Here is a 14,516-nt window from a genome sequence, read left to right as displayed (position 1 = left end):
AAAATTATAGAATAGAGAAATCTGGTTTGTATTTCGATACGGTATTTTCGAAATCTGGTTTGATATTGATATTTCGATATTTATAAATCGATAGATTTTGTGTTTCGATAGAACATATTTCGATAGAATATATTTAGTTGTAGTCAACCTGTATGTGGTCAAGCATCCACATGTCCGGACGGACTGGTCCTGAGTTGACGCGTCTGTATTGTCCTTGTCCGGTCTTGACGGTGTCCTCGACCAGGGCGTAGGAATAGGAGTACTTCTGCACACAGCGCGATTGGTTGTGCAGATGGCGGTCCATGAAGCGGCATGGCTTGCCCTCCACGCCTGTCCGGCATGACAGCTCAAAGAAACTGCCAACATTCACATTTCAAATCGAATAAATTTAAGAATGATTCATTTTTCAATATGGAACAAGTTGTGACTTGAGCCACTAGCTATCAGATTATTGGCATTGCCAGATTGTGAAATTTATTATTCAACCCCTGAATGCAAGTCCAAGTGATTCAATATGACACCGCTGCTAAGTCAGTGTTGCAAGATCCAATATGTACTTGTCGTATGTAAAGAATATGAGAAAGTGAACACTTAGGGCTGGTTTCCGAGCTCGGGATTTGGCTAAGTTCTAGACTTTGAACAGCTGGAGTCGGAAAATAGGCTTTCCGAAACGGGACAACGGGACCTAGTCGTAGTCATAGTCAAGGACACGTTTAAATTAAATATCGAACAGCTAGAAAATTGAACACAAAATAAAATAAAGAGAAAATAGTGTAAAGTTCCAGCTATTTCGAATTATTTAGGAATGTTTCATTTCGTCAAGGAAAAACGTATCTAATCATAGTAATGAGAAAATTAAGATTATTTTCAGCAACTATTTACTGCGACTACGCCTCGTTTTGGAAAGCCGATTTTCTGACTCCAGCTGTTTAAAGTCTAGAACTCACCTAAACCCCGAGCTCGGAAACCGTCCCTTATTCACAATAAAAGGAATGCTTTGAAATTATTTGTTGTGAGCAAGACAGAAGTAACACACTTCTCATTGTTTTTTTCTGAATTAATCAGGAAATAATAGTAAATAAATAGTATCAACTAGATACTTTAATAGTAGACAACTATAGTGAGGTCCACGTTATAATGACAGTGAAGAAAGATAGGAGAAAAACGTTGCCGATCCTCTGTCTTGTCAATGCTTTCTGTATAGCCGGTAGCTGATACAGGCTCATTGATGTAATATTAACGGTTCATTCTTCTTTAAAATAATCAATTATATTTTATTAAGCAATAAATTGTATTTTCCAATAATTTCATAATGAATCTTAATAATTAAGATGAAATATTTTGTTAGTCAATTATTAATTCTACATTGTTAAAAGACAAACTGGCAATATAGCGAAGTGAGAAAGAGATAGCGCTATCCGCTTTGTTGAATGATAGACAAGGATAGCAATACCATTGCCAACCAAACACTGCCATTATAATGTGAACCTTACTATAGTAACTTGTAGCTGATGAAAATACTCTGTGTAAACCATTGTATTCTTATACTTGAGTACTTTTAGATCTGGACTCCATATTGATTGATAAATTCACGTGTATCTGATACATGTTACTATTAATTAAGATTCAGTGAGGTAACCTCACTCATCAAGTATTTCCCAAATTGCATTTTTTTCGGAAGGTGATGCCCTGATGCACAGGTCTGTGCGCTGCTAGTGGAGAGGATGATATTGACAGAAGAAGAAGTGGACCTATAACTCTTTGTGGATTTCGAACTCATCTGAAATCAATAGTCAGAGATATTACTTTTTACACGGCTCTCTCTCGAAGACAGAGAGGCCAGATGCTCTTTCCTTCACTAATCACTGCCACTACATAACAGCATTCTCCATAATTTTGCGTCAGCATCCAATTTTGTGCAGCCACTACCTCCGTAAACAAAGCCATAGTGCATTCTAGTGACGTCAGTACAGGTAAGGCTCCTACACCAATAAGAAATGGTTGATTTTAGCTGATCTATATCAGCTAGTGCTTTGATTGGTGTATGAGCCCTACCTGAGCTGACGTTACCATCTGCCATCACTATGGCTTTGTTTACGGAGGTAGTGGTGCAGCATGCTTACTCCTCCCCACTACTCTTTCCATGCTACAAACTGTGCAAGGATAAATCGGTTTCCCCTCTCCATGTTAAAAGTGATATCTTTAGGATTTGTGACCTGAACATATTTGAAAGGAAATTCAATGGACACTATAAAAAGGTGAAGGTGCAAATCATAGTAGATCGGGCCGTTATGAAGATGAGTGAAAGGTGATTAGTGAGCATGGACAGAAACTGACCTTTGAGTGATATTGATGTCTCGAAAGAGCCTGACAAGCATTCCCTCACGGTTGATTCCTCCCAGCGGCTGGATGATCTCCATGATAGACGGACAGCAGTCCACAGGGAGACCTCTGTCGCCCCCCTCCTTCTTCAAGAGCATTTGAGACTCTTTATGGCTCAGCCAACGACTTGCTCCTCCTCCTACGCCTTCAAGTGATGGCATCAACTCCTCACTGCTCGACCACAGGTCGTCCGTTGTGCTCGAATTTGTGCTGATGTGGCGCTTGTGGAGACGTGTGTGTGCACCCCTCGTTGACCCCTCCTCCCCCTGCCGATGGCTCACACCACCACTATTCGCAACCGAGCTCTGGCTAGAAGCGGCCAATAGGAACACCTGTCAACCAATTAAAATAGAGATGAATGTCCCAACTCCCAATTCCAAACAATTATTATATTATTTATTCACTTTCAGCGGGAAAAAACAGTATCAGCTGTGATTATTTTCAAAGTCATACATTATCAGGAAAACACTTCATTCAAATGGGCTACTTTTTAAATTGATAGAACAATATGAAAAATAACAAATAAAAAAATAAAATAATAACAATATAGAAACAATTTAATAACTTTAATCAGAAATAAATGAATCATATGAAAAAATCATATTTTCATAATATAGTATCAATTAACAAAACTATTAGTAAACATTTATTGGAAATTTATTTTATTTTATAACCTGACGATGGTGTGACCACCAAAATTAGTTGTTGAACTATTTTGAAGTTTTTTTTTTAAATAAAGGGTGCTTCAAGATTTTTATATTGTTTTATTAATTATTAGGAAGTCTAGGTGGTTCCATAATCCGGAAATCTGAGTTGGTGTTATTTGCAGCTTAATATAATATCGGGGGACCGAGCTTCGCCCTGGAGTACAAAAGCATATAAAATTTATTACGGAAGAGGTAATTATAATATATTCATAGTTTATACAGAAATGTTATATCTAATCACAGTGTGATGAGATTAATTCACAGTGGAATGCAAAAATCTATTTCACAAAGGCCCGGTTGCACAAAAGCCGGTTAAACTTTAATCCTGATTAAAAAAGTAAATTCGTATGGCTTTTTTTTGGTGGGGAGTCCCTTGCGGGAAGGTCCCACCGCCTGCTCAGGGAGCAGCATGTGTTTTCAAATGGTGACGTCGCGGAGAAGAGAATCGACTGGTCTGAGTGTCACCATTTGGAAACACAATCATGCTCTCCACTAGAGTCCAGTCTCTTCTCCACCTGAGTCGCGTAAGTGTCAGTTGAGCCTTGAGCCTTTTACCTATGAGCTTGTTCACATGACAGCGATTTACGCGCGGTTGGGAAGCAGCTATTACTAGCCGTCAGGCTCGCTTCGCTCGCCATATCCGTTTAGCCAGACGTTTAGTCTGGACCCCCGACTGGATTGTCCTAACATATGATAAAAATGCTGAAATGAAAAATGCAGGCGAGCGAAGCGAGCCTGCTGATCTCATTCTTGGACGATCCAGTCGGGGGTCCAGGGGTCGGAGCCCCCTGGCTAGACGGATATGGCGAGCGAAGCGAGCCTGACGGCCAATGGTATATATAGTGAGGTCCACGTTATAATGGCAGTGTACGATTGACAATACTGTTGCTGTCCTTTTGTATCATACAACAAAACAGATGGCGCTATCTCTCTCTCACTTTGCAATGTTGTCAGTTTGCCAGAATATTTAATTTTTACTTTTGACTGTGACTGTACACAAAGTGTACAGTACAGTGTACAGTACAAGTAGACAAACAATTCTCAAACGCCATTTTTTTCTTCATTCTATCAAAATATTTGTACACAAGTCGAATAATTGATTTAAAATGTATTTTTGAAACAATGAAATAATTTTAAACATAATCCAGAAACACAAATTAAAATACCTGAAATGACATTTTTAAAGTTGATAACTAACCATCCTAGACTTCATCCATGCTTCAGTTAGCCTACACGTATAGATTAGACCTACTCGTACCAGTAATATTGAAATAATATTGAAAGGTTATTGAATTTATTTATTTTAAATAGGTTTTCTATTATTTTTAGAAGAAATTGGGATAGAATACCTACCAAATAACTTAATTTCTGTTGTTTTGAAATTCAGATTGTTGTATCACAGCTTTCTAAATTAGCCGCCATTTCAGGTTTGTATAAAAATAAAAATCTGATCTCATTCATGAAAGCAAATTTTCGAATCAAATTATGAAAAAATATATTTCCTTGATATTAAATTGATTATTTTATCCAGGAAATGATAATTATTATTAGTTCAAATTCATTGGGATGAATTGAGTATGTGTACAGTCAGTGGCAAAATGGAGAGACTTGGCAACGTTTTTCTCCTATCTTTCTTCACTGCCATTATAACGTGAGCCTCACTATAGCACTATTCTTGGCCGCGATTCGCCGGCTACTGCTCAAGACGAGCATTGCATGTGTACGGCACCATGTCTTTCCCTATACCTGGCAACCGCTCGGCTGGTCAACCGCGCGACAACCGAGCATAAATCGCTGTCATGTGAACAGGCTCTAAACCTAGCTCCGCAGTGCAGGCTGGATGCTTGTCTGACTCGGAGTAGGCGCTGAGACAGCAAATAATAGCAGCGTTGGTGGGAATGCGAGCGGCCGCAGTAACGTCTTCCACCCAGCAATGTTCGGCGTAGTTCCGCCTAGTGGACAGACGAAAGATCAAACCAGTCGGTTATTTGATCCCTCCAGCCAGGCTCAGCCAAGCAGCCGAGACAATAGAACAATGGAGTGACGGTCTTATTCGCGTTCATCAGCAGTTTTCTTTCTCACGATTATTTTGATTTTTGTGCTACCTATAATCAATAATAACTCCAGTCACCAGTAAAAAGTTTCCAGAAACGTGGTGTACTTCCATATTAATGACTTTTCATGATGATTTTTAATTATTTAAATACATTGTTAACATTCTGAGCCTTCAGGCTAAACTTGGGGTCGCTGAGAACGAATCTGCAATCAGAATTTCTCAATCACGAAACATAACGAAAAAAACCCAGCTGTTGATCTTCCGGCAACCGTTAACAGTCATCCTGCAATGCGGCCGAAATACCTCCAAGTCAGACACCCATCTCAAATGACAACAACGCCAAGCTGTGAGAAACCATCCTGCACTGCGGCGCTAGGTTAAGAGTAAATGTTCTGCGATGGCTAACTGGGTTGGCATAGAACTACCATTTATTTATTTGAAGTTTGCTGTAGATACTAACCGCAATCAGGATGCGAGGGAGAGGTGTGATTTGACGCATAGTATTTGAAGCAGCCGGTGGTTGAATGAGGAGCAGCGCAGTGGAGCAGTGAAGCAGCTGATAGAGCAGGAGTGGGGGGGAAGAGATGGTGGCTGCAGCTGCTTGCTGGGTCGAAGAGGCAACATCTCGCGGGCACCTGCAAACACAACACGCTTTTATACTCTCAAAACGCTGACAACGCAAACGCACAACAACAACAACAACTGAATCAGTTTGCTGGAGAAGGAGGAGGAGGAGGACGAGAAGGAGGAGGAGGAAGTGAGGACGAGGGAGTGGGTGAGTAGTAGAAGGAGGAAGAGAAGAGGAGGTGGTAGTTGGAGAAGAGGTGGCGGAGGAGCAGGAGGAAGTAAGGACGAGGGAGAGGTGGAGTAGAAAGTAGGAAAGTGAGGAAGTGAAGAGGTGGTGGTAGTGTGAGGATGAGGAGGAGGAAGAGTAGTCTGAGAAAGAGGAGAAGGACGATGAGGAGGAAATGAGGACGAGGGAGTGGGCGAGTAATGGTGGGAGGAGAAGAAGGAGGAGGAAGATAAAAGGAAGTAGTTGATGGAGAAGAGGTGGCGGATGATCAGGATAAAGTGTGGACGAGGGAGAGTGGAAAGTGGAAGATAAAGGAAGAGAAGAGGAGGTGGTAGATTGATTGATTGATTGATTGATTGATTGAGTACTTTATTTATGTAGATTACAATATATACTGTCTTATACACTTATATACAATAGCTTACAATACAGCAAAATTATAGATGAATTTACATGATATAGACTAAGAAAATAATTATTATTGAACTGTATATGATATGAAAACGCAATTTGTAATATAATAACTATAGATAATAATTATATTGTTATGCATCTACATAAATTGGCGGAGCTTTGGACATATCAATGTCCATTCTTCGGAAAGAATATTAAAAATATCCTCCCCACTAACTCTCTACCAGTAGAGGGAGAGGATGAGGAGGAGGAAGAGAGGGTGGAACAGCAGTCGGTGGAGGAGGAGGAGGATGTGAGGACGAGGAGTGAGTGGGTGAGTAGTAGTAGGATGAGAAGAAGGAAGAGGTAGAGAAAAGGAGGTGGTAGAGGGAGAAGAAGAAGAAGAAGAAGAATAAGAAGAAGAAGTATATACTCGACTAAAAAAACATATGATTTCATTACAGTCGGGTATGCTGTAATGAGAATCATAGGTTTATTCGTTCTGAAAACAGCTGTTTACTGGCTTGATTTCATGCATGTGGAACAGCTGAAATTGAATGACTACGACAAAAAATCTTTAAACATGATTATCTTGCATAACCTCGCTATTTCCATGACAGTTGAAGAACTATCAAGTTAAGGCTGTTCAAAGCTAAAAATAAACTGAAATAAAATAACTTTCTCAAAAATTGATATTTTCAGAAAATTTTGTTCTAGAAATTTTGTTTAATTTTCAGAAAATTAGATCAACAATACCATGAAGAATCTATCCTCTAAATATCATGGATTTATCTCTTACCGAACATGAAATGTTCTGTCCCAAACATTTAAACTTTAGGCGCTCATATCTCAAAAAGTAATGGTCGGAAAAAATGTTTTCCCGAGAAAAGTTTTTCATTTTGATAGCTTGATGATATATACAATTCGAAAAACTTTGAAAAATATCATCACTATAAAGTTTATATTTAGCCTTTTCACAGCCTCAACGTTCAAAATTTAGTAATATAGGGACTTGGGGTGGTTCAGAAGTTGCTTCATAGTTTTGAAAATTCATGGAAACTGTATTCCAACCCTGTGACTATTATCGACCTATCTACCCTGTGATAGGTCGTTGACCTCATTATTGTTGACCACATTACCCACATCACATCACAGTGCTTGATTCAACAAATGGAAATGAATATGTATCTCATTTCTCATCAATTTTCACTTTCTTCAATGCTTGATTGATTTTGCTCAATGGAATTGGGAGTTTCGAAAAGCAAGCTTAATTATGTGAGCGCATGATCTGCTCCCAACATTAGCATTGCTAACTGTACACTTTGTTTTGTCTCCAGATCAAGTCACAGTGTGATGCCTCAGGTGAAATTCCGAAAAAAGAAGAAGAAAGACAGATATCAACTGTATGCCAATCGACTAATTAAGACATCAAGACGACTCATTCGACATCAGAGACTAGAAGTGAATTAGAATTGAACTTCATCAGTAGAAATCTCAAGGACCAGGGAATTAAACCCCCTCCAGCTAAAGTTTGTTTATTCAAACAAACAAAGCTCCTTGATGTCGACTTTTGTCATTCATCTATTTTCAGATCCATTGATTGTATATTTTTCATCAACCCTCCGTTAGGAACAAACGCAGTTTGAACGAGATCTGATGCAACCGGCGTGAGAGGCTAGCTAATTCCACTATAATAATTACCAGTATTATCATCATTCCCACTCCACCTATCAAAAATAAACTAGTAGTTCGGAAAACAGTAGAACTCGCTACACTCACTAACATCACTACTCACACACGCCCGCCTATTCACACACAAACACACATATAAATAAATTGGATTCAGAGTATGATGATATATGCAATAGGATCGGTGGAGGATGCTGAGAAATATAGAAGTTCTTTACACTTTTGAGCTAGGATGCACGGTTGAAGAGATAAAAAATCTGAAACTTGAAATGTGGGACGGAAAAAAAATCAAATTCCAAAAATTAAAACATTTTGAACATGTGATACATGAGATAATATCGCTTTGACGCGCTGAGAAGAATGAGCCCAATTTGAACCTGATCCGATGAAGCATTGAGTAAAGGTTAAGTTTATTTTAGGGTTGAATTTCGTAATAAAGGGCCGCCATCTTAAAACGGGGATGAATTTTAAAATTATGAATATTTATGTTTCTGCTCCTTGTTTCAAAGTACCTGTATACCAAATGTTATCCAAATCGGTCCATAACTGCGACTGTACAAACAAACAAACAGACAAACGCCGATTGACTTGAAACATAGAATTCGCTTTGCTCATTCAAAAAATGTTTGTGAACCAATAGAGAGAGTGGAGGATTCAGATTCAGATTCAGATACCTTTATTCACGTGTTTAACAAAACAAAATTCAACTCACGTTCAAGCGTTATGAATAAATTCCAGTAGCAGTAAAATAACATGGTGAATCATATTAAACTCAAGAGTTCAACAATAATACTTAGCTAGAAAAATGATGAAATATGCGAAAGTTAAGGTACTACTGTAATAATTTCACATGAAACGGTGGAGTTTAGACCTTAAGAAGTACATTCTCAGAGAGGGTATATTATAGGAGGAGGAGAAGGAGATGGAGGGGAAGGAAGAGGTGGAAGAGGGAGAGGCGGAGGAGGAGAAGGAGGAGAACGAGTAGGAATAGGAGGAGGTGGAGGAGGAGGAGTGGGATGAGGTGAAGGAGGAGGACGATGATGATGATGATGTAGAGGATGAGTAGGAAAAGGAAGTGTAGGGGAAGAAGTGAATGAATAATAGGAGAAAAACAAGGATGAGATGTACTTTTCGATCATGGTTCAGTGATGTATCATCTAGACTACTAATACACCGTAGATATGTTTAGTATACACCTTTATCAACTGAAAATATTTACTCATAGTATAAATCAGTACAGGTATTGAAATATTATAACAGCACCGTAATAAGAAGTGCGTGTCACCTATCAGCTCACGCAATACAACTTTCAAATTATTAATGAACCGGTCATACGTTTCTCACATACCGGAATGTTCCCGGTTCACACTATCTATTGCATCCAAATGCATTCAACATAAATCACAAACATTTATAAATTCAGACACACTCATAACATGACTTATTCAACCAAAAATATGCCTTTATTATCATACTGTTGTCGTCACAATAATAAACTCCAGCATTATTGTGTGGTAAGTCAAGTATAATAGTGATCTAGCGGCGATGAAACTAACTAAAAGGAATACATTCATCATTTTAGATGTAGAAAATTGTCTCCGATATATTATTGACTACACATTACATTAGAGACCCCTAGTTGAATAACTCGCTCATGAACTGTTGTATTGATCTCTGAGATCCGCAACTTGTAATTATACAGAGTTGGTGAGAATTATTATGGAAACAGCTAAATATCGTTTACAAGTATGATATTACAGTAGTAGGTTCCATGGGAATCCTATTCCAATTGAAAAAAAAAACTTTCTGTCAGTTCAAAACTTTTGTCCGCCATCTTGGATCCGTCATATGGATTCATTTCGAATTTGGCTTTATTTTTTCAAATGATAGGGTGGTCGTTTGATACATGATTCCGATACAGAATTTCAAAGGTAAATTAATAGCGGAGCCCGCACATCAATATCTCAAACCGTTTCAATGATCTCAACATTTGAAGTTACTAAAAAAAGATACAAAAATGAAATTGATACCTTGAATACATTCAATAATCAAGTGTTAGTGAACACTAATTAGTAGATGCTACTCACATTTTAATCTTTTGAACAAAAAAAAATGTTCATAGCAACTGCTATCACAAGAAGTTTTACGTATTAGTTAGGTGTTACGTGTAGTGTTATTGTGTTAGGTCATATCGGAGGCCCTGAAATTGATCAGTTGCGACCTGAAAACTCTGACACCAGAACTGTGCCAGCCAGGTCACTCGATATTATTATTATTATTATTATTATTTTATTCCCTGTTTGAGGTTTTGCTAGACCACCCTTTCCCTGGGCTCCGAACCCCAAGGAAGAGTGACAAGCGATTTTACCAGAGTGACTGCTCCACATGTCCATGTGGTAACAATCATACTGGGTTCGTTACCATTAAATCGTTTGCTCTGAGTAGATGTAATGAACCAAGAATGACAGCCTTCTGCATCCGACCTGCAAGCATAGCAGCAGGTCTCTCACAGGCTGGAATCTTTCTAAGATTGGCCAAAAATGAGGGTCTCATGCCTCTCAGTACACCTAAAATCAACACCACCATTCTCACAGAGAAGCCTGGGTTTAGCCTGCGCAGCTCCATTAGTAGGTCATGATATTATTATTATTATTATTATTATTTACGTGTATGTTAGAGACAGGCAGACAGACGTTAACGGAAGCGAGTTAGTAATAGAGCTTATAAATTAATGTTGTGTATTCAGCTAAAAGCATGTGTCGGCGCATAAAATCTGTCTGTCTGACAGAATGTGTGATAACTTTCAAAAAAAGCATCAGCTTCTTCAAATGAATAGAAAAATTACAGAAAAAGTATGCAAATAATTCCAGCTGACCGATAAATGATTGATCGAAACAATTTCTTTTCCTATGTACTTTCAATTATATTTTTGTATCCTGAAAAAGGATGAAGGAGTGAGTCAATTTTGTTGTCCAACGAACTTGACCTGTAAAAAGGTTCGACGAATTCGTTGTCAAAATTTGAAACTGATTGATCAATTCTCTCCAAAGTTCTTGTCGAACATACAAACAGACAGAAAACGACTTTGAGCTCTAGTAAGTCAAAAGTGAGAACTTCGCTAACGCTCGTTCAATGAAGATGAATGGAATACCTGGGTATTGGTATAATATTCTAATTTTGTATCTGAATTCCATACTCCACATCAAGTCAGTTCAAGAAGAATATCTTCTTGAACCCCTGCAACATTCTCTGAAGTGTTTCTCCATCCATGATGATACTTGAACTCTGCAATATTTGAATGATATCAACGGCAATATGAATAGGCGTTGATAAGTCACATAGTTACCGTATCTAATGAGAGTGGAATTGAAATAAATCAAGGAAATTATTGTGTGAATTTTTACATTTTTCATCAATATATTTACCTATCTCATTAATTTCTTGTTGAAGGGAGAGGTTTCTGGAATCTCATAATGTATTATAAGCTTGGAAAGCCTATATATTTATTATAGGCATTATGAAGTCGATAAACGTTCACAGTGGATTGCATGTGGAAAATAAATGCATTACAGAAAATGTTAAAATTATGAGGTGATTGGAAAAAAGTTTCCGAATATTTTTGTTCTCTAATAAATTTTAAGAAATCACCATACGCATTAAAAAAAAATAAAACGCTTGACTTTCACTACTTCACCTACCCTTCTCCTTTATATCTTTTTCGTCCGCTGACTTACTTCTTCTTCTTCATTTTCTTCATCTTCAGCCTCCTCCTCCTTCTCCATCACCAGCTTCTCCTCCTCATCCGCCTGCTCCTACTTCTTATTTTTCTTCTTCTTCTTCCAGAGCCAATCACAATGGATCTGGATCTCGTTTACTAGAGAATCAAAGCGAACTTTGCTTATTTCGATCTCATCAGTCGAAAATAAATTCCAACAAAAAGAGAAAAAAATTAAAAATAAATTTTCTTAACCCACCAAGCTATTCAATGTATGTTGGATTTTAAGTCGACTAATGAATTAAATGCTCTTAAATTCTAGTGAACTTGAAAAAATGCTTAACTTGTCCAAGAAATATTAATATTGTTATTCAAATTATTTCTTCCATCTCGACCACGATTACAAATTCATTATATTTTAAAAATTGTTGTACCTGAGGAAAGACACGACACAGGACAAGTATGTTACAACAATGTAGGTTATGTACTCTTTGAATCATCAATTATTTTTATTGGTTTACTTATCATATTTTAAATTACGGATTTACAATCCTATTCAAATTCTATTGATATCCTCATTTATTCTCAAACATGTATGTTTCTCAACCATAATTTTGCTGTATTGTCTACTTTGTTGCAGTTTTGACAATAAAATCTGTTCAGTTTCGCTGTAAACTGGGAAATAAACTTCCATACTTGATATCATCTTTTGCAAGGAAATGCTAATCATACACAGAATACAAGTATTTTTTGGACAAAGTACAACTTGCAGAATATCAAGGATCTCAAACAAAGTATAATCCAATAAACTGATAAACTTGTTTGGCGGAACCAACCTACTGCTCAGAGAAAGGAGAGAATGTACCGGTAGGCTACTACTACAATGAATAACTCGTATATTTTCCTCCCACATACACATTCTCACTCTCTTACTCTCACCCTTAAATTTCCTCTCCCACTTCCCTCTCACTCTCTCGTGTTTTCCTTCAGTGACACTACACTCAACTATCACAAATCACATACAATAATAATTATTTTAAATGTTTCATTCTCTATATCCTGTTATCTATAAAAATAATAGTCCCCTCATGTAGAGCTATTTCGTTCAATGTACTGTACACTTGTTTTGTTATACGTATTAAAAACTGGATATGTACATTATAACATGTTATGTGGGAAAACCTCCGCTATAATGCAGCTACACGCATTCAGCCAAATAACAACTTGACACAACTTATACTATTGCCAGGATAGAGTTTAATAGTAAAATAATACGTGTACAGGTCCTGTATAACTATTCTATTATAGTTATACCGATGTACATTTGAATGGAGCTTTTAGTGCTGTGTTAATTTGCTAGATATCCACTTGTGTATTATTATTTATTTATTTATTCATTTATTCGTGGACAGAATCACAAATCATATAAATATGATTAGGAAGGAACAACAGGCTTGGCCCAAATCTATTCCATTCCCAAATTTTGATAAATTATGGAGTATGAATATATTGAGAGATACTATCTATATAATAAAGCTGCGTTTACACCAAAGTTATTAACAAAATGTTTATTTTTCCGTCCTTATAGATTCAATCAGATTGAATGGAGACACATATGCACATCATGTGTATGGTAAGTTATGTTCAATCTAATAGAATCTATAAGGACGGAAAAATGAACATTTAGTTGATAACTTTGATGTAAACGCAGCTTAGGGTTGTGTTTGTTTGTTTGCTCGTTCGTATTAAACTTGTTGATTGCATACCGGGAAAACGGGAATGGTTTGGATCTCCAAATTTCGCAGATAGATTCTAAAAATATCAATCTTGTGCACCTCGAAGCACAAATCTAAATTCTACTTCTAGATTTTTCAGAATTAATGTTCAAATTTAATTCATACGAGGGACATGAATATATTGAAATGTACATACCATAAATATATAAATATAGAACTATAATCCATAGTGAGTCCACGTTATTGTAGGATATGAGATTTTAGCGATGGTAATTCTATTTCGACGTATGATACAATTATCATCATATGGAAGTAGTTATTAATTCAAAAAGCAATATCGTTAATAAAATAAATAAACAAGTTAGTTTTTACAAGAAAAAGCTCAATGTACAGATCAAGAAAATATAAAATGTGAATGTGTGAAATGAATAAAAGTAATTGATTTATAACAGGATATTGATTTATAGAATAATATCCTACATTATAATGGCAGTGGAGAAAGATAGGAGAAAAACGTTGCCGATGTCTTGTCAATCCCTTCTATTATAGACGATAGATGATACAGGTTTATTGATGTAATATTAACTGTTCATTCTGGTTTAAATCAATCATATTTTATTAAGTAAGAAATTATATTTTTCAATAATTTCATAACTCAGATGAAATATTTTTCAAATTAATTATTGATTGTATATTGTCAAAAGATGAACTGGCAAAAGAGCAAAGCGAGAAAGCGCTATCCGCTTTGTCGAATGATAGACAAGGATAGCAATACCAATGCTAATCAAATACTGCCATTATGACGTGGACATGACTATATCAATCCGAATGATAATATTGTAGTTGGCTGCTTGGTTGCAATACCAATGCTAATCAAATACTGCAGTCTTTGACTGCAACAGTTAACTAAATCAATAACCAGTCCAATTTTGTCAGGTTGGTATCAAGTTGAGGAAGGTTTCTGAACAAGATCTCAGTTCTGTCACTTTATTATGTTAGTACCAAGCTGAAGACTATTATATAGGAAAGACCTGGCTTATAATCT

The 14,516-nt window shown here is 36.9% G+C and overlaps 1 protein-coding gene across 3 annotated transcripts in view; it reads right to left on the bottom strand.

Moving 5' to 3' along the window:
- Positions 1–14,516, bottom strand: part of LOC111059872 — a 345,846-nt gene that overhangs the window by 3,967 nt on the left and 327,363 nt on the right. For all 3 annotated transcript variants that reach the window (XM_039435380.1, XM_039435379.1, XM_039435378.1), the window contains 3 exons: positions 5,606–5,780; positions 2,338–2,714; positions 149–356 (listed from right to left, as the gene is read on the bottom strand). In XM_039435380.1, coding sequence (XP_039291314.1) covers positions 149–356; positions 2,338–2,714; positions 5,606–5,644 — 624 coding nt within the window. In that variant the 5' untranslated portion in view covers positions 5,645–5,780. The remainder of the gene's footprint in view (positions 1–148; positions 357–2,337; positions 2,715–5,605; positions 5,781–14,516) is intronic.

This window comes from Nilaparvata lugens, chromosome 9, assembly GCF_014356525.2.
Source record: "Nilaparvata lugens isolate BPH chromosome 9, ASM1435652v1, whole genome shotgun sequence".
NCBI lineage: Eukaryota > Metazoa > Arthropoda > Insecta > Hemiptera > Delphacidae > Nilaparvata > Nilaparvata lugens.
The sequence above is the reverse complement of the archived record's forward strand: the minus strand, read 5'-3'. Positions and strand labels throughout refer to the sequence as shown.